The sequence below is a fragment of the Parambassis ranga genome, chromosome 17 (assembly GCF_900634625.1).
Source record: "Parambassis ranga chromosome 17, fParRan2.1, whole genome shotgun sequence".
In the NCBI taxonomy this organism is placed as follows: Eukaryota; Metazoa; Chordata; class Actinopteri; family Ambassidae; genus Parambassis; species Parambassis ranga.
In genome coordinates this window covers 15,256,022-15,277,223 of record NC_041037.1, presented here as the reverse complement: position 1 = coordinate 15,277,223, position 21,202 = coordinate 15,256,022, and the positions used below count along the sequence as shown (strand labels likewise).

The window sequence follows — 21,202 nt, the reverse complement described above, 5'->3', positions numbered from 1 at the left end:
AGAGCATTCCCTATAGAGGTAGTATTCCTTTCTAATATATATGAATATCAATCTAAAATGCATAGTATAGCCACTTTTATTCAATATTTTCGATTCCAGCCTTGTTTGCACTGCAAAAACAGCCCTAGAAAGAAGCAAATATTCTTATATTCAATCAAATTATCTTATATCAAGCAAATAAATCTGCCAATAGGGTAAGCTTTGTTTTTGCTTGACAAGAATTCTTAAAATAGGCATTGTTGGCTCTGAAAGACTGAAATCAGACTTAAAACAAGACAAATCTTAATTGTTGTATGTTTCATTTTTCTTAAATTGAGAAGTTGTGTGAATGGTCTTACTCAAACTTAAAATACTTACTTAAAATATGGTAAATAATGTTATTGCTCCAATGAGTTTTTTTTTATAAAACATTTTTATAGTATGTTTCTGGTTCATTTTTTTTACTTTATTGAAATTCCTTTTTTGCAGTGGGCTAAGGGAATCTTAATTACTTAAAATTTATAAGAACTTTCTATTCATTTTAGGAAACCTTTCAGTTCAAAAATGTGTGTGTGTGTGTGTGTGTGCGCGTGCGCAGTCGTGTCTCTTACCATTATCAGAGATGTCCAAAGTCCCCACGCATGAAACTCGAGGAAACAGTTCCTGAATCACCCCGGCACCCGCTGACCTCAACTGTGGGGATGAGGGAGAGTGGGATGTGATGGGAACGCCACAAGTGTTAATCTGTGAAGAGGATGAGGAAGAATATACCCGGAGACACAGCCTACCTCACAGCTGCTGATGTCCAGGTGCAAATCAGTGATATGAGGGTTATTGGACAAACCCAGGAACAGAGCCCTGAAGGAAAATACAAAGCAGCGTGAGACAGGAAAGAGAGAGAACATAAAGGCAAAGACATGAATGGGAACGCATATATGAGGGAGGAGTAAGCAGAATGAGGTGGAGAAAAACGCAGTTCTATTAAGGGAATAAAACACACAAAATGACAGAAAAAAATTAAAAATAAAAGATCAGTCCCACTTTAATCCAATCGCCTCTTTTCCTCCCTTTAACAACCTAAAAGGATCAAGCGCTCCACCCTGCCCCACGTTCTCCTCAGAACACCTAAAAGTTTTAGAGCCTATCTTAAAGGATTTAGAGAAAAGTAGCTTAAAAAGAAGATCCACAGCTCACTAAGTCTCTGACAGAAATCACCTCCAAAATATTTGTATTCACAAAAAGCGGCCAGTTGTTGTACGCCTGCGCACACAGGCCCAGCTGGATGCAGAATTAACACTACATTTGCACATCAAGGCTCTGCTGGAGGTCGTTCTTGTGCAATGAATGCACATTTTAAGAGTTATGCACCACGAGGAGGTAATGAGGAGAAGTGCTTAGTGGGGAGGCCTGCACCATCCACTTTGGCTGAGATCCATCATGCAGCACACAATCATCTCAATTGCTGGCAGTTCGCTTTGTGTTCTCAGCTATTGATTGTGGAGTTTTTTTTTGGCTATGAGAAGCTAACAGCAGGCTATATACACCTAACAGAGAAACTGTAATATTGCACCATTTATCCCCATAGGGGACCTTGCTTTTTTTGGCTTGGTCGCTCTGCCAGCCGGTTCAGCTACAGATCTCCCAAAACTGGTGAGGACACGTCATGCATGGCAGAAGCTCGCCAACACGGGGGCTTCAGCCTGCGTCCTCTGATTAAAGGCCAGTCCACTAACGTAATAGTTGACTGGCTCAGCTGTCAAGGAAAAGTGTTTGGAACCTAATGTGCGCCCCGATGATTAAATCTCACTGATAGTTTGGATGCAAGCTACACTCCATATGGTATAAGCTATTTTGGTATTCAAGCCTGAAACAATGAAAAATAACACCCTGGTACATGAAGTGGACTCTGCTTAAAATTAAACTGCTCTCCTCTCGGGGCCATCGTGAATCAGCTCTGCTTTAGTGTAAAGGCCAGAGAGCACTGGAATAATGCATTTCTTACATTTCAGGAGGCACCTTTTGGCTGTGATGATCCATGTGCTTCAATTTACACAACATTTTTCAAACTGAAGCGCTTTTATGAGTGGATACATTTTTAGTATGAGTGTGGCCCCCCAGCGGGAATTCATCCATCACCGCGCCAAGGCTTCAACTTTGACTAAACATCCTCAAATGCGTGTTGACACAAAGAGGCGACGTCAAAACGACTGGTGGGAGTTAAAAATAATACGATGCCTGAGCTGTCTTATAAGCTACTTATATCATGAATCACCAGCAGAGCTAAACATATATAATAAATTCATATCCGTTTCAGTTCACTCACAACTTTACATTATCACACAGCTAGCTGCTGGGCAACACCAGCACCTCCATGTTGTTTTTTTAAAAATAGTATTTCAGCTTTAACTGGATTATTTTATGGATTTTATTCAATCAAACTTTATTTATATAGCACCTTTTATACAAAACCTTGTAAGACAAAGTGATTTTTAGAAGTTAAACCTTCACCTCTCATTCATTGTATAAGTATTATCGGCATATTATTACAGAGACTGTTGTGTATATTAGTGTGTCCTCTCTGCATTTTGGCTTTAATTGTAGTTTATTTTGCCAACTCAGGATATGCATTCTGTCCAAAGATGTTCCAAAGGGAAAGGAGATTCGGTTGCCAGTTGGCTGTTAAGTAGGGATGCACTAGTCAAATATGAACAAAGTCAGCAGAGCACTTATAATATAGCTACATCAGGAGCACTTAATGGATCAGTGTACCAGTATACATGCACAATAGGGGGGGTGGTGGATACGTTTTTATTATTCCTGTCTGGTTGGAGTTGACTTTTGCTTCTCATCAGCCAAAATGACTTTCACGCCATCTGTCAAGATCATGTTGAGATTCGGAATTCCCACTCCTTCCCCATGCTGGAACAAGCAGCACTCTTCCCTGAGTGTTGCCACCATGTCCTCATGGACCTCCACAGCTAATAAGTTTAAGGTAACGGGGACCTTCAAAGCAGCAACTACCCAGGCTGTGCATTAACCTGCAGTTCTCCCTGTGGCCTATGGGGGCTGGCTCCAAAAGTGAGTCAATCCACATAGACTTCCATGTAATAAAATGTCCAAAAATATAGTGTTCATTGCACATCATCATCATCATCATCATCATCACGCCTGTATGGAAGGTGAATGTTTATTATAACTCATTTTAATTATATCAAGATATAAACCTCTTTGCCTGTACTTGGATTAATCATGACCCTGCCAACATGGTGACAGACATTGACTCAATCAGAAACCTATAGGTGACAGCTCATGCATAGCTATATATAGTCAACGGTAAAGCTAGGGTTTGTGCAAAACTAAAATTCTCCATAGGTTATGCACTGATCCATTTTGTGTCTAATACTTAGGCCTTATCTGCCAATAGGATAGCTAGTGATAGCGTTGATAGCTTTCATTAATTTCCATCCATCTCTGTGTGAAATTCACTGTAATTATTTCAGTGTAACATGAAGCCAGATGACACTGTGATTGCATTTAATGTGGAGCGGTTATGTCATGAGGACACAGATTCCAGTTTGGCATGTCAGATGGAGGCACCTCTAACTGTGCAGCACAATAACAACAGTCAAACTGGCTGTTGACTGCATAAGCACTTCCCCTTTTGTGTGTTTGTGTGTGTGTAGACAGATGCTTTGAACCTGGGTGCGCTTCATGACCTCCTTTACAAGTGGTGGTGCGTTGCTGCCTTGATCTGTCGCTTGAGAATAGATAAACTTCTCTTTTTGACCTTTCAAAACACTTTCAAGTCTCTTCAGAGTTGTTTTGATGTGTTTCACGGACTGATTTCTTTGACATTTTTTATGTTTTAGATGTATTTATATCCAGATGCAGACTCTTATTTTGAAGGATCCTGCTCCCATAGAACCTTTTTTTTAATCCACTAGACACATGATCCATGAATAAAATAAGGATATATAGCTGCTCCTTTTCAGCATTTTGCACATGAAATTAAGTGACATGCTGGCAGACCTTTAGGGGATTTATCAGAGGTCACTTTAGGTGCTTTCCTGTGACAGTGACTCACCTCAGCGAATCAGGGGGGACCTTCATAGATGCCAGGCTGACATGGGTGAGGCTGAATGCCGAGCTGAAAAACTGGCGGAAAGTTGGCAGAGAATCTCTGGCTTTCCTAAAAAAGAAAAGCACAGGAGAGGAGAGGACATCAGAATCAGATGGTGAGACAAGGTGTGACAAGGCAAACAGGACAGAAAGACATGATAAAGAATGACACAAGTTTGCAGCAGACTAGCAGAGAACTGACAGAGCGGGAACGCAGCAAAAGAGACAGGCGAGAGAGGAAAGGAGTGCAGACAGAGAAAGAGAGAGTGAGAGAGAGAGAGAAGGATAAAGCAGACAGATGCCGGCTGTGACATTTAGGTCAGTATTATATCAACCAGACTCCGCGAAAAGGTGACGCTGGCATTAATTACTGCCACCAGTTAAAAGGTAACATTGACCAATTATCCAGCCATCTGCTTGCCATATACACATTAGCCTGTTAACAGAGGAAGGTCTGTCATGTACATACAGCATCCCTCTGAGGTCTGTGAGGACACACACTCACAGGATGGATGTTGTACACATGCTTCAGATCCGTGTTCAGAAGCCAATCTGCCATTTCAGCCCCGACTGTAGAAATATAAATAAATTCACCACAGAGGAGGAGGAGGAGGAGGAGGAGGGGCCTCTGCAGGGTGAAGAGGAGGAGGAGGAGAGCGAGCGATAAAGGTGAGGTTTGTTTTTGGGGAAAAAGATTACCTGCTTCTTCTGGTTGATCTTTTCATTTGTGTGGCACTAAAGTCTTTTTTTAACCTCACACACATAAAACACACAAACACACACACACATATCATCCACTTCTAGGCGAACATTTTGACTCATCACAGCCAGGAAAAGCACAGGTGTGACCGTCTCACTTAATGAGGTTCGGCTTCCATAGATAGAAAGCAGCCATTAATGACATGAGCTGCAGCTGTGTTTCCCGCTGCGTGTCAAATGCAGGTAAATATTCTTTACTAGGATTAGACTGGTTTCCCTTTGAAACAGGATGACACAAAAAAATTTGTTTGGTTTGGCAGGTAAATAGTCATAAATCAAAACAATGGATAAATACAAACGGCCTGATGATGGCACCAGAAGGGCAGTTACTACATGACTATAAACCATGGAGCAGTTTGTGACAGTAACATTTTAAATACTGACATTGTTTGATTATATATTGCAAGTGACACTGAGAGGAGTAACTGGCTGCTATCAGCTAAACATTTTAGCACTTCACAGTAAACATTGCTGACTGCACAATGTTGAAATTTTATGCCGATATCGCTCAGTTCCTTTTGGTGGATTTCACATGTCCATACTAATTTATTCACGTTTTTTTCAGAAAAAAACTGCAGAGAACATTCAAAACTTCCCTGTAGTGGATTTTACTTATTAATGTGGGTAAATAAACATTTAGTGTTGAAGGGATGCCAGAGCTGAACATCTATGCTAAAAGTCTCCGATGCTAAACATTCACAACAGACCTACTTTCCTTTTACATGCTCACGTACAATGCACACTGTGGGTAATCTACTCTGTCAACGTGTTTATCAATATCTTCATCTTATTGGCTGATGGCTGATATTCAATTTTGAGGCCAATATTTGCAGATAATGATGTCTGCTGAATAATATATTGCACTCCTTATAGCTAGGATGCCAACATGGTTTGATACAATTAATCATCTTTATTACCACTTTATATTTTAAATAGAACACCCAGAAGAAAAAGAAGGGGGGGAAAACATGTCTGGTTCTGTTCAAGGCTATTAGACCACACAGTTTAACATTCCAACAAACTAAGCATGCTTTACACTCAGTGTTTACAGACTTTAAATGCAGATTTCAAACTTCAGATTGTTTTCTTTGAATAAAGCTTCGAAATATTTTGACTGCTTTATTTTAACTTCTCAGATGCTTTCAAGTGACTTCTGTGGGTTTCTCTCAATCAGACATCTCCTTTTCATGCTTTCAGTGTTTCAACTATAAGTGACATATCAGTATTTCATCATGTCTGTTCAAAGCAATTGGTTTACTTTTAAGTTTCAAGCATTTTAATATAAAATTGCGTTTACCTACAACATGAACTGCAGGAAACCTTTATACCCACAGATCCAAAGTAACAAGGTTAAACCAAACAGGATTTATCCTCATCGTCTGGTTTAGTAACAAAAGTACTAAACAATATATATGAAAATATCATTCATTTTTAAATATTTCCTACTTCCAGTTTAATATAGAGCATGAAGGATATACAAGTTTGTCAAAGTTACAAGAGTGAGTCAAACAACAAGACCTGCAGAAACAGGAACCAAAAAAAGCCTCTAGAGGAAAACTCATGAGAGATGTGTCTAAAGGATCTAGAACAACTGGCAAGACACCAGTGAGTAATTTAGCCAAGTCTGGAATTGAAGTGTCAGAGAAGACAGTCACTAGAGACCTGCACAGTAATGCACTGCCAGGCTGCAGACAAAGAAAAACTCCACTTTCAATCCAGACTGAAGTATGCTAGAGACAACCTGGAGAAAGATGGTACATACTGGGAGTGTGTCATTTAATAAGATGAAACAGAACTAGAGCTCTTTGGTCACAGAGATGTTGGCTTCATTTGTCGGATACAGGTGGAGGAGGGCCTGAGCCCACTTTGAAATACGGGAGCACAGGGATGTGTGTCGACGGTGGAAGTGTAAAATAAAAGAGCAAATTCAAATTAATTGATAACATTTATCACCCAGCCCTAGTTTGAAATCAGCACATATTAGACACATAGATCATATTGGCATGGTTATATGCATTGAACTGTTAATTCAAGGCAAAATATTGAGATATATATATCATGTATCGTGACATGGCCTCAAAATATCGGGATATTAGTAAAAGGCCATATCGCCCAGCCCTAACCCAAAAAAAAACACAAAACAGTTCCCACAGTCAAACACGGCGGTGGCAGTGTGATGCTGTAGGGGCAGCCTCACTGCATCTTGAAATGGGAATGTTGTCAGGGTGGAGAGACTCTCTGAACATCTTAAAAGAAACCCTTAATAAGTTTGTCTCTAACTGTATCTGTAATCCTGCCTGAACCTGCTCTACACACTCTCCTCTCTGCTGAGCCAATTTAGACATGTGCCATGTGTTTGGCACAGCTGTTTCACAGATATGAGAGCACTAATATGACTGGCTGGGAACATAATGACTAATCACAGCACCCCTTCAATTTCTCTTCCACTTAAACCAAATTCCTTTTGTGTGTATTTTCACCGTGCGTACGAGCCTGTATTGTCCCGAATCACATGACCCCACCGATTGTTTTGACTACAATGTTAAAATGGGAGACATTAGAATTTGTTTTAACGCTTGCCAAGCTGGCCTAAAATGACATCACACAATGTATTTTTGGTGGTGTGTTAATTTCAAAGCCTGTACGCATGCACACACACACAAACACATACAGATGCTAGGATAAAGGATTATTGTGCTGGTGTATCTGTTTTTCTCAGCGATTAAGCAAATGTACGGTTGAGTCACAACTTTCGCAACTTGCAGCGCAAAGATAAAGCAAAACTCTGTAACGAGATAGAACTTCATGGTGAGAGAGGAAATGAATAAGAGGAAATGTGAGATAAAGAGGAGGAAAAAGTCGCACAAAAATGAAGTTATGAGAAGAAGATCATATGGGAAGAAGAAAAAGAAGAGATAAAGAAAGACATTAGGATAATATTGAGGGAAAACCGGCAGCTGCATTACAACCCCCTGTCACTGCTAGTGTGATAACCTCCCAGTGTATGGAACACCAGCTCTTCTTTGACCCATTTGTAATGATTAGCATATAGCCTGTCGAGTCTCCACAGATACAGGATGACTGGTGTTGCATAAGCAGATACAGTGTCACCGTATCAACACTCCCTGGAGAGCTGGATCAGCAACTTGTAACCACACGTGTGCGTATAACAGATTGTCATTGTTTCTCGAAGGCGCCCACATCTGTATATATATGTGTGTGTGTGTGTTTGTGTGTGTGTGATGGGAGAGTGAGGGACCTCACTCCATATTCATGAGCAGCAGCAGTCGGGCGGTTCTTATCAGCTTGGTTCAGCTTTGTGGCTCCGTGTTGTCACCACAACAACCGGAGCCATCTGACCGACAACACTGAGCCAGCATGCATTTAATACCAGATCAGACCGGCAGGAGGTAGGATGAAGTATGAACAGAGAAGGAGAAGTGTGGAGAAAAGAGTGGTGGTGAGGATGATGATGAAAGGTGGAGGAAGAAGAGAGGAAGACTTGCTGCTAGACAGATGTAAAAAAAAAAAAAAGTAATGAAAGAGAGATATAAAGAAACAGAGCGAGAAAAAAAAACACAAGCCTGGGAGCCTGGGGAATGGAACAATAATTCCCGTCTAAAATTAGTCTCATTTTTCACCAACTTATTTCTCTGTAATGCTGTAATGTAATATGCTGAGCAGGGAAGCTCCTGGGCTCCTGTGGGACACGACATGATGAGAGCCGGAACTGTCTTGCCCGCTAGCTAGGTAAACAAACACACACACAGCCACATACACACTGTAGCATGCAAAAAAAAACCTGGGGGGCATGTACACAAGTGCATGACAGACAGGAAACTTGTTAGCAAACAGAGACGTGTACATTAAAGTACACACACACACAGCGGTGAGGCAGAACAAATGAGCTGTACGGGTTGAACGTGTACGCTAATTTTCTCAGTGAGGTCCAGGTCTAAACACTAATGTAGCAGCAGAAAATAAATGATGATGCTCCCTCTTCTGAGCGCCTCCAGACTGGAATTCCTCCAGAGCTGGTTGCTGAGTCATAAAGAAGAAAACAAATGTGTTTGTGTGCTTGTGTTTCTTAAAGGATTTACACTCAGGGTGAACACCCACCTGTGAGAAAAGGAGTTCTTGGAGAGGTTTAGGTAGGAGAGGTCAGCGCAGCAGCCTCGCAGCAAGGCCCCAAACAACTGGCAGAGGAACAGAGAGACAAATGGGGAGTGTTACATTCACTACAGTCCATGCGATGGTGTTGTGTAACAGTAATTTTTTGGCTCTTGGGCGCTGCACAAATGGTTATAACTCAAATTAAAGCTGACACAAATGCAATATAAACAGAGTAAAAACACTGTATCTCCCTTCTGGTGGAAGCCCATTCAATAAAAATATCCCTCGATATATAATGCGATATATATAATAACATTTCATAGAAGCTCTGCGATGTTCCTGCAGCTGGTCAGGCCAGGACAAGACTATTTGTTTTAGGATTTATTTCATCCTTTGTGTGCCATATGGTAGTGGAGTTTTACACAACATATCGCAACGTTTGTTTGTCACATGAGTTTCTACAGCCGCTCAGGAGCATCTGCTGTCTGTGACTTCCAAGAAATGTGGCATCATCAGTAATGGGTGTCAGAAAATCTCCAATATGGTACAAATGCTGTTACAGGGCAAAAGACAAATGCACAAGATCCACTGCCAATCTTCAAAGAAGGGGCCACAGCCACATTATTATACTTATACTTCACATATATATGGCAACAGCAGCTGCAGGTTACTGCTCAGGCTAAGACACAGTACATTGTGTACATTACCGAGCCTCCTATCTTAAAGGTAGGGTAGGAGATTTTGAAAACTCAGTGAGAGTCAGCCAGATTTCGAAAGTAAACACACGCCCCTTTCTCTCGGAGCTCACCCCAAAGCCACGCCTCCAATCACATGGATGCGCATTACCTGAAGACGAGCTGCGGTCTGTGACTTTGGCCATCATGCACGTACCTCTCTGGTGTGCGCAGAGCAGGAAGAGAGTGACAACCAGCCAATACTCCACCCAGAGGATTGGCTAATGTTTTAGGTTTTGGGGAGTGACAGGTACCACACACCATTAGTAATTAGGATCTGCTAAGATGAGAATCTGTAATGTCCAATCTGTACATAAGTTGTTAAAACAAGCTACAAGCAAGCTAATGGTTACCTCTCTCAAACACCTAAATTTCTCCTTTGAGGATTAATTAAAGTTCTTATTTGACCATCAGAAGCACAGAGAGATAAATTATCTCACACAAGAACATCTAAGAAAAGTTCAATGTGTCCCAGTTATCAGCTCTAATCCTCTCAGATGTATCTTTTGATGCTTTGAAGCTGTCTCTTTGTGGTGAAACAACTGGACCCAACAGCAAAAGTTACATTTGCACAAACACAACACCCACAAGCAACTCAACAACATCAAATATCACAATAACACTAAGTCATATTGGGTCATATGTCTGCAGGAGGGTATTTTTATATACAGTTTTTAAATTCAACATGTCTCACTGCAGTAACAAGTGTCACAAAACTAGTTCACACTGTGTTGAAAAGCTTATAATGATGTTTACATTGTGCTGACAGTGTTGACTTGACATACTCGCGTCTTCCTGGATACACAACACTAATTCATCATTTACAGACAAAACACTGATTTACTTCCTACTCTCAGATCAGTCTTACAATATGTTGAACCATTATTCAAGAGAGACGTTGGGCTTCATCATTGTATGCTTTATTTCCATCTGAGCCCTCCAAAAGCAACAATAAGGAAAACAAATCTAAAAGGAGTTTGGTATGGAGGAGAACAACGACTGACTCATCCTCCTCCATTATTTCCATGTTCGTCCCTGTTTAAAGCTCCGGCAGCCAAATGAGAAATAGCAGGCAGTGTACGGAAAGTGCTCATCCGTCGAAGAAGTCTACTAATTCCCGATAGCAGGACCAAATGGGCAATAAGAGGTGTAATTGTATAACACTGAATCAAAGTCAAGCTCAAGCCATGAGGAAAAATGTCTGGCTTACAGTTCTTCAATTTGTTATACTGCATATCCATCAAATGTCAACTTCCCATTAGGAGCGGAGGGAAAAAACACACAACACACACAGCACACAAGGAAATCAAACATGCTGTGTCGCATACAGTTTCCCTGCTTATCCGATCAGGTAGTACTCAACAATCTATAATCCATCAATCAATCCATCTGCTCCTCTAATGATATGGCTGACTTTCAAAATAAAGCGCTTTGGGGGAGTGTGACCTAATTAAAGCTAAAATAAAGATGATCTATGTGTGTTTGTTAGACAGGAGGGACAAAAATGATGGGCATCAAAAGGCACTTTCTTGTAAGACTCTAAAGCAGCATCGCATCATTTGTGAGAGGTTAAACTATGGGACAAATCCATTTTTTCCCTGGCAGCGTGATCCATCACACAAATTGATGAATCGACCGCTGTCTGTATGTCAGCGCAGATTAAAAACAGAAACTTATTAATAATTCAATGCAACAAGCTAACACTAAAAAAAAAAAAAGACTAATTCTCTGTGAGACGGCTCCTCTCTAAAGGATAGACGACAATTAGAAAAACAGGACATGGGGAGAGATCTCCTCTAAAGGAGAACAAGTTTGAGGACTTTTGCAAATAAAGCAGAACTAATGCAATGACTCCCCCATTCATGCACATAATTCAAAACAAGATTCATGGAGCACATTAAGAAGAGGGAGGATTGGTTTCATAGGGTGGACTATTCCTCCATGAAACAGATTCCTGCCTGACAAGTTCCTTGCTCTTAGGTCTTTAAAAGCACTCAAGTGGAGTGAGGTGCAGCAAGAGAAGAAAGCAAATGTGTCACAGAGAAGAGGAAGGCATTGTGATTCAAGAGCCCTTTCTTTAGTAAAAAGAAACAGGGAAATGTAAAATAAAAAATCTACCAAATTATTAATAACTATACTCATACAGAGGGCCTCCTCATTAGCATCATTACCCATCACTGCTGCATCATTGTGTGAGAATGTTTAAAGTCATGGAGCTAATTCAGTTCTACTACTGATCCTTTAATTATCTGTTGTTAGAAATAACAATTTAGTGTATTTACTTGTTATTACCACTATATTCAATAATTAGTGTGAGTTTCTGCCATCTGTTGGTTATTTTTCTCTCATCAGTGTGAGCCTCTGTTCACAGCTCACTCTGTAGCAACCACCATGTTTAATTCAAACATTCCACAGGCTTTTATTTTGAAGCCACCATGAAAGGGTGCAAGCTGGGAGCACACATCGGCCTTTTTTTCCCCTTAATGAAATGAACATAGTAAAGAAATAATGTATGCAAAATTTAAAAAATAAGCAAAGCTGTAGACAAACTTGATTTAAGGCTATGCAGAAAGTGGCCGCTTACACACACTGCTGAGGTGTTGCTGAGCCAATGCTCAGACTACATCTGACACTGACCTCTAACCTTCTTGCAGTGGGCGGCACAATAAAAAAAGGATATTTATGTCTGTTCTGTCCAACCTTGTGTGTTCTCTCCAGCAGCAGCAATAGCGGCGGCGGCAGCACTGACAAAGCAGCATAGAGCCCACATAAAGAATAAATGTGACCTCCCATTCAGCCAGCACTTTTCACAAAGCTCCACATCTTCTACAGGGACACTGACAATAAAAACATCCTGAGTACAGCTGTAACATTTAACATTTCTTTTCCACTGAAAAGAAAATTGCCTTCTCAGCAGTAACCAGCAGGGGAAGACGCATTTTCCTCAGACAGAAAGCTCTGTCATCATTTGAGCTGTATTTTGCTAATGTGATGTGATGCTGACACACAGACACACAGACACAGTAACAACACAGACAAAATCATATTTCTGTAGTGACAAAGATGGGAACACGTGCAGTAAAAGCTTCTGTATAAACCATTTGTATCATTCATTAGACATTTCTGGTGTAGTGCTCCTAGCATCACATTGTGTACTAGGAACGACTGGGTCAACTAAGGTTCTGTGTGTATGTGTGTGTTAGGCTATTCATATTCAGTATGCCAGCCCTTTCTGTTTGTTGGCTCGAATCCCATCCTTAGCTCAGACAGCAATTGGTGAGTGTAGTGACTGTAACAGAGATAGTACAAACCGAGTCCACAGTGCAGTCTGTCCCAGACAGGTCCAGATGGACCAGGCAGTTGGGCTGGGCCAAGAAAAGGTACAGGTTCTGCATGGGAATAAAGGAGAGAATGCCAATGATCAAGTTTACTTCAACACTGTTGAAAGTTAGAATGTGTTTTTCTGCTGCTTCAATTAGTGTTTTTGTGTAGTTGTTTGTAGTATTTATACACCCACTGACTTAGTATTACCTCCACAAGCAACTTCTCTAACAAGTGACTGAAAAATCATCCGATTTTCAGGCTAATGAACCTCCCTTGGAGCACTGTTAAATTGATCATTAAGAGATGGAAGGAGTGCAGAGCAGCTGTGAATCTGCCTAGACCAGACTGTCCTCAAATACTGAATGAGTGAGCAACAAGCAAGTGAGGGCGGCCAACTTTAAGAGACCTTAAAGCAGTGCAGGGCTTCGGAGGTTCAGTCTGAGGAGATGGTGCAGGCAATAGCAGCTGGCAGGAGTGCTTCACCTTTCTCAGTTTTATGGGAGAGAGGAAAAAGAGCGAGATCATCCTTTTAAAAGCATCTCATGTCAGCCACAGTTTGCCAGAAGGCAACTGGAAAACTCTGAAGTAAGCTGAAAGAAGCCCCTCTGGACCAAGGAGACTGAAATTGAGTGTTTTGGCTTTCGGTTCTAAAAATGTAGTGAAAGAGCTCAGGCAAGGAAGAATCGAACCTACTCAAATATGTTACAGGTTGATGTGTGTGTGTTTGGATGCCTCTTACTGTGGCGTCCTCTCCGGACAGAACTCCAGGGTTTTTGCTGAGGTCCAGATGCAGCAGAGAATTGGAGTAGTCGTCACTTGAACACAGCGCCTGGGACAATGAGACCACACCTGACGGAGAACAAAGAAAAAGAAAAAGAATTGAGGGAGGAGGGGTAGAGCTCGGATAAATAAGATATATATGCTACATCAAAGAGTCCCTTTATCATTATGATTTTTGCATTTGAGGCTCATGACATGACTTATTAGCAACTACAGTACATAATATGGAGGAAAGGGAGGCAAAGTCTGTGGCGAATTCTAATTGAGCAGAGACTTGAGAGCTCATGTGGCAGGCCTGTGTGCAAGTCTCCAAGTGTATCCTGAAAGCCAAACAAAAGAAAATGACTCTCTAAAATCAGATCAGTACACAATTACACCCACAGGCCTGATGGAACCCCTCATTAAAATCTTCACCCTGCAACACTGATGCAAAACACAGCACGCTATGGCAAGTTGAGGAGTAAATATAGAAACAGTAACAACACAGGAGAAATATCTGGCAGTGGCAACAAATAGAAAAGTCTACAACCATCTAGGATACACTCTGTCTTAGATTAGAAGCAGGAGTTGAGTGTTTTTTTTTCTGTGGTTCTCTTGCATTGTGGTGAATTAATGGATAAAGCCAGAGGCTGCAAGCGCTGCTCTGAAGCTAGAAGGGCGCTAAGCTCTTCATCCCTAATTTGTAGCGATTAGGAGGGAAATGAGGGGAAGAGGGGACAGGGTGTCTAATCCCCCTTACCCCTCCATCTATCCATCAGCTTCTGCAAGTGGAGACTGCTGGAATCCATCCAGTCTGTGCGACATAGTCAAGCCTGCATGTGTGGGTGTAAGGGTGCGATGCGTCTCTTTATTACCATGTCTGATCAACATCTAAGAGGCAGAGTGGGCAAGTGTGTGTGTGTGTTTATGGTATGTGTATCTGTATGTGTGTGTCAGCATAGGTGTTTCAGAGACAGAAGGGAGGAGGGGGCGGAGGAAGAAAGATCTATAAATATTCAACAGAAAGTGCTCAGCCCCTGCAAAGTCAGACCAACAGCCACCATTCAAGGTCGATACTGCATTCCCCCGATTCACTGTCAACACACTTCTGAAAGCCTACACTGTGGCTTTCCCCATTCACAACAACAACAACAACAACAACAACAACAACAACAACAACAACAACAACAACAACATCAACAACAACATACAGGGTCTAAATCCTTATTATATAACAGTTTTGCGTACACAGTCATACTGGCATCAGACAACTACACAAGAAGAAGGAAAAAAACACACTGTAATGCTTTACCTGGCTGTTTGCATGTGATAACACAAAGTCAACACCATGGGCTGGTTATAAATTGTGCTATCCAATAACCAGTAACCATAGCAACAAGGAAAGAGTCGGAGCAATGCGCTAACAAATAAGTGGCTAACACCAAAACTCTAGACAGATGTGTCTAAATCTAACACTTGCAACCATAATCCTAGCTAGGTTACCCAGACTTTATCTTGTTGTAGAACATATTGTTCACAACAAATGTGCAGTTTCTGTGTTTTGCCTTTGGTAGGGCACTACTCTGCATCACAAAGTCTGCTAAAGCTGATAAACATCATTCTGCATAAATGCTTTGAAATAGGCTATAATGATGATAAATGCTATCTAAGTGAGCCTATAAATGTATGGATTTATATCATCTGCTGTAATACAAATGGATTGGTATCGTGCAGGATCAAAGCAACAGAACTGGGCCAGCGCACTAATGCCTATGTAGGATTTTAGGAGAGAAAAAAATAAATAAAACAGATCAACTTATGATTCTGACCTGAATATCATTTGGTAGATGGATCACACAGCATATTCATCGGCCTTTTTGGCTGTGTGAGCAACTGCCAGCCCAGATAAAACATTTGCATTTGGGGCAGCAGGACGGCACTCTCAAGTCAAACCCAGACTTCCACTGCTGTGTCTTTGTTAATATCATTTAGTACAAAGGCAGTTGTTTGCATTTGGTAATAGTAAATTAAAAGGATGGGTTGTGTGCAGGGGCAGCCACTAGGGGCTGCTATGTCTCAGAGGAGCACACTTACCCTTGGAGGAGAGAGAGGTCTTGGAGAGATTGAGGAGACGCAGGCCTTTGTTGAGACGGCATACCTGTTGAATCAGATTGGAGACTCCTGGCATGAGGAGTAGAAAAAGACGTCAGTTAAGACAAAAAAAAAAATATTCACCAATGTATATAAACAGTAATTCAATTTAACTGAGAGATGGACTGACAACAACTCATTTGGAAACCAAAAAAATCACAAAATTAATCAATGCACTGAGGGAACTGATGACAGAATAATCAATAATGTAACTCTAAGGGATGAAGCCTCCAAACCACAAATACACCACAGCTAAATAAAACATCACACCATCATGCAGTACAGTGCAGTGAAGTCTCACTTACAGTACACACACTACAGACAAACACATACCAACACCTTATGCCGAACCAGATTACATAACTCACTCTCAGCAGCCACGATGATAGTATGAAAGAGTCTCCTTTATTAAATTCATCAATTGTGTCTTTCTGCCATTATCAGCCGTGTTTATATGTAGGGAAGAATACACACTTCTTACAGCAGACAGAACAGAAGGTCAATTTTTTTCCTGTGTTGATGTGAGTTGTTGTATGTTATGTGAGTTAAAGGCTGCAAAATTTGTTGCTGTCTGCATGCTGCAGGTAAACGGAGGGAGGATAGGTGTGAGCGCAAAGAATTTACTGAAGCAAGTAGAAGTGACATGTGTCAGACTGGAAGACAGAAATTAGCTAATGAGAGATGCTGGCGGGCATGCAAAGTCTGACCCTGGCTTACACACATCCACCTCTGTCTGAGTCCACACACACACAGCAGAAAGGTGCACAGCGGTTGATAGATAATGGCGATTAAGGCAGACAAAATTAAAATGCATTTCTCCATACAGACTCTGTGCTGCATGTGCGAAGAGGTTCAGGCTGTGTGGCGATTTGTACACAAGAGCAAAAATAATACAGCAAAAGTGCAGGGCTGCTCATACACATAGAGCTTGAAGATAGATGAGAGAGAAAAGCAAATAGAAACAGAAAATAAAGTTTCTGAGGTGGACAGACATTGATTCAGAATTCTTTGAAAGCAAACAAAAGCAGTGCAGAAGTAATAGCAGAAGAACAATCAGAGGTACCCTGAGAGACTCAGAGTGGTGGGAGGCGGAGGGAGAGTTCACAGAGGCTGAGCCGCTACTGTACCTTGGTTATCTAGCGTGTTATGAGCCAGGTTGAGAGAGTGAATCACGGAGGCTGGGTTCTCTGACAGCGCAGATGCCATCTTTTGTGGAAAGTCCCTGCAGACAATGTTAAAAAGGAGAATTTAATTCTCTGTAAAACTGCTAATTCAATACTGCTCTGGAAGACTGAATAAATCAGTGTCCTGGTTTACCTCAGTGCACACTGTGATTTTTACAATGTCACTTAGAGCAGACAAATTGTATTCAGGTTGTAGTTTTGGTTGTGTAGTACATTAATAGTCGTAGTAGTACAGGAATAACTGAATTGCCTCAGTGTATTTTGGCCCTGCTTATATGGCACAGACATAGCTTAACATCATCTTTATCGGCTGGCTCAAGCCTAATATTTCACCCATCTTGCTTTGCGTGTGACTTCAGTGTGTGCTGCCCTCTGAAACTGCCCTACATGATGTTTTTTAAGGTGACATATGACAAATCTCTGCCCATGCACACAGGCAAAATTCCAACATGACTGTTGAAATCTCATTCACATGGCAACAACAGCATCCCGAAGTGAAGTCTGATTCACAAGCTGGGCTCAGATTTGAGTCACAACGCTGTAAAGAAATCTGAACCTATTCTATACCGTTCACCTTTAAAAAAAAAAAAAAAGCCTGAATAATGCAGGCACTACTGCTGTATATTTGCTGTTTCCCTTCCTACTAATTGTCTGGTTCACATTTACTGCTCTCATAAACCAATGCAGCTACGAGGAGAGAAAATATTGGACTTACAGTTGTCTGTTGGCCAGAAACAACCCTGTGTCTGCTGTCTGCCAACATTTTTATACAGATTGTTTGTCCACAAGAAATCAATTATACAGAAGCGGCTTTAAAGAAACCCTTCAGGCATGTCTGAATATATATATAAACACTCCGCTCTGAACAACAACCCCCCCTAAAGTTCCTTATGATGGAAATTCAAAAATCTTGGTACATATTTTTCATGTTGCCATCATCACTTAAAGTCCACTCTGTGTGTTTGTACATTGGATGTTTGAATATTAAGATGCCAACTGGACCATGACTTTCTTCCCTGTCTGGTACAGGTACAGGCCTCATGAAAGCACAGAGAATATTTAGCTTTCAGCACAGTGAAGGTCAAACACCATAAGATCCAAACATTTATTTTCAGCTGTTTTTCAGCCTTTTAAATCGCACACGTTATATACTGCCCCTTAATATGGTCTGAGAATTTTCTTTGTGAAGGTGAGGATAGCTTTTGCTACAGTTATTCTAACCAAAATCGCCCTCTGTATTGAAAAAGTAATTTAATGCAAGAAAACTTATGCTGCAGTAAATCATCTCCCTCAGAGGCAGCCAATTCATCTCAATTAATACTAAATAAGGAAACCGCTCTGCTAAATGATACCAGCCGTGCATAAAAGGTGAAAAGTCTTGCCAGGTCAAGCCCAAACTTTTCCTAATGTTTCAGAAACAATACATCTGACAGAAGGAGGCAGGAGGGAGGATTTATTCGAGCTTTATTGGATGAAGGAGCGGCGGTTAAGAGAGGCGAGAAAAAAAGGGGGGGGAGAGACAGAAATGGAAAGGTCAAGGCAGCAGAGGAGGAGAGGTGAGATGAGTTGAGGTGAAGAGGTGAGGCGGTGCGGGCAGGAGTGAGAGGTGGATACAAAAGAAGTCGAAGAGGAAACGTTAGAGAGAGTGACAGGACAAAGGAAGAGAGGTGTGGGTTTAGAGAGATTGAAGGTGCGAGGGGAAGAAAGGAAATTAGATTGCGCTATAACGGAGGTGACACGGAGGGGCGATGATGGTGTCAGGAAAAGAAGAAAAACCTACGATTTGAGTCCTGCGTTCTCCAACGTGAGCTCCTCCAGGCTGTTGGACTTGCTGACTGTGTGGAGAACCTGGTCTACCACCTCCGACCCCTAAAAAAGGAACACACACACACAATACCGGCTCAAACACAGACAAGAAAGCACTCTGTGTTAAGAAACTGTATTTTCAATTTGTGACTTAATCTTTGGCTCTATGAAACACAAAATTTTATTGTCATAAAAAACAAATTGCATCTCCTTTTTTTTTTTTTTACTCTCTAATCAGAAGCCTGGTCATGGCTAAATTGTGCTTCCTAAATCAGTCCAGAATGGTGTTAACCCTTTCCACCCCAAGCCTATTTATCAAGAGCCTCACCTTGAAAATAACATAACAAAAATGAACAATTATTTTTCTTGTCTGTTGAAAATTCACACTTTTACAATGAATATCTCCTTGAAAGGGTTAAAAACATGACTGCATTTTAGAAAATACACACACAAACGTACAAATACCGACTTACCTCGCCAACCTATGTCATTTCCAAGCTAATATAAAGGAAACATCTTTACATGTACTTAAATGATAGCTTTACTATCTGTTCATGCATCTTTATGGCTCATACAACACTGTAAATGTATTTTGGCTCTGCAGTCAACAGACTGCTTCAAGTCACCCTGCTGCATATTATGAATATTCAATAAAGATGTCACATAATGTTAAAGAGATGCATAGAAGCCGTGCTGCGGCTAAACCTTGACTCAGGGTCATCATGTTTCAGACATCTGAAGTTGAATTGTCAGTGAGTGCATCCTCCCTCTCTCAGAGCAGCATTCGAGGGACACGGCACGCTTTAAGTGTATGATTGACATGACTGAGTCAGCATGACCCAGATAATGGGAACCAGTCAGACATCATGTCAGAACTGACTCCCTGAAGCACTTTACACACGCTTCAGTCTTTATTTATTGACTATACTTTAATTGATGTGTAAGTTAAGGTTATGCAACACTGCAACTGTCAGCATCGGTTAGGATAGTGTTTACACAATAAATATTTGGGCAGCAGTCACACTGCTAATGCACTCGCTAGCGGTGGACAGATGAGGGGAAAAAAGGAAACCTAATGACGGCCTACAGCTGGTGAGAAGGCTGAGAGGAAGATAAAAGAAGATACTTACAATGCGCATGTCTTTGCAGTACAGCTTGGTGAACCAGGTGTTGTATGCAATAGATGCCACGATCACTGCCAAGTCCCTGTAATGGAGACACAGAGAGAGAGAGAGAGAGAGAGAGAGAGAGCAAGAGAGAGACACACACACATATTAGAGATAAAATTTAAATCTTTAAATTAGCAAACTCCATCTGCTCTAAACCATTTTCATGCCATTGATCTATAAATTCACATTATCTCGGGCCAAACTTTTTCTTAGCTCCCCGTTTGGTAAAAAGCAGTTTATCATTGTGACAGGAAAAAAACACCATGGGCAGGGCCGCTTTCTAAAATATGACTGATACTGCAGCCCAGCTGAGGAGCAGCAGCAGAGAATGAGGAGAGGGGAGGGAAAAAAAGCAGAGACAGATGTAAAGATCGATGGCTGGGTCAGTGGATTATTCAATAAAGCCACAGTTTGATCCCACCGACAGACCAAACACTGCTGTATCCACTGCTGTACGCACACATAAACACACACACACACACCGAGCCCAAGCGTGTGTCCAGGAAAAAGAAAGAGGGAAGAGAGAGAGTTTTAGAATCCTCCAAGGTCCAACTAAAGCCATACTGCTGCTACACCTGCTATATATCATCTGACAAACAAGCAGGAACACAGAGAGAGAGGAGGCACAGAGAAAAGAGAATAAACCCAGAGAGAGAGGAAGAGGAGAGTATGAACAGAGAGCGAGAGAGAGGAAGGAACGGGTCTAGTCTAACCAGGGATGATCAGTAACTGCAGCAGCCAGGACATTACAGCTCATCTCCGAGGAGTAAAATGGCTACAGGCTGTGTTCCTTTGTCATTACCACGCCAGCCATCAGACCAGTCCATTCTGACTAACGCAGTAATGTGTGTGTGTGTATGAGCAGATGATGCACATGTCAACATTCATCATCGACACTGGCTGACTCATGTTTTGACAGCAGGACATGTAATTGACCTCTATGATGTCTCACTCCGTCATGCAGTGTGTTGGTGTTTGTGTACAGTACAGCCGGTCAATCAGTCATTGCTGACCCATTCGGATGCTGTCATTAAAAAACATTTATATTCATACTCCTGAGCTGATCCCGAACACCTGAGTCATGAAAAGGGGATCTGAAGCAAGT

At 41.4% G+C, this 21,202-nt stretch overlaps 1 protein-coding gene across 1 annotated transcript in view; it reads right to left on the bottom strand.

The window, feature by feature from the left end:
• Positions 1–21,202, bottom strand: part of carmil3 (capping protein regulator and myosin 1 linker 3) — a 64,045-nt gene that overhangs the window by 21,340 nt on the left and 21,503 nt on the right. Inside the window, exons 9-18 of the mRNA XM_028427652.1 lie at positions 20,059–20,134; positions 18,903–18,991; positions 17,066–17,160; positions 15,882–15,968; positions 13,768–13,877; positions 13,016–13,093; positions 8,977–9,053; positions 4,064–4,168; positions 768–837; positions 591–672 (exon numbers count right to left, since the gene is read on the bottom strand). Of these exons, the coding sequence (XP_028283453.1) occupies positions 591–672; positions 768–837; positions 4,064–4,168; positions 8,977–9,053; positions 13,016–13,093; positions 13,768–13,877; positions 15,882–15,968; positions 17,066–17,160; positions 18,903–18,991; positions 20,059–20,134 (869 nt within the window). The remainder of the gene's footprint in view (positions 1–590; positions 673–767; positions 838–4,063; positions 4,169–8,976; positions 9,054–13,015; positions 13,094–13,767; positions 13,878–15,881; positions 15,969–17,065; positions 17,161–18,902; positions 18,992–20,058; positions 20,135–21,202) is intronic.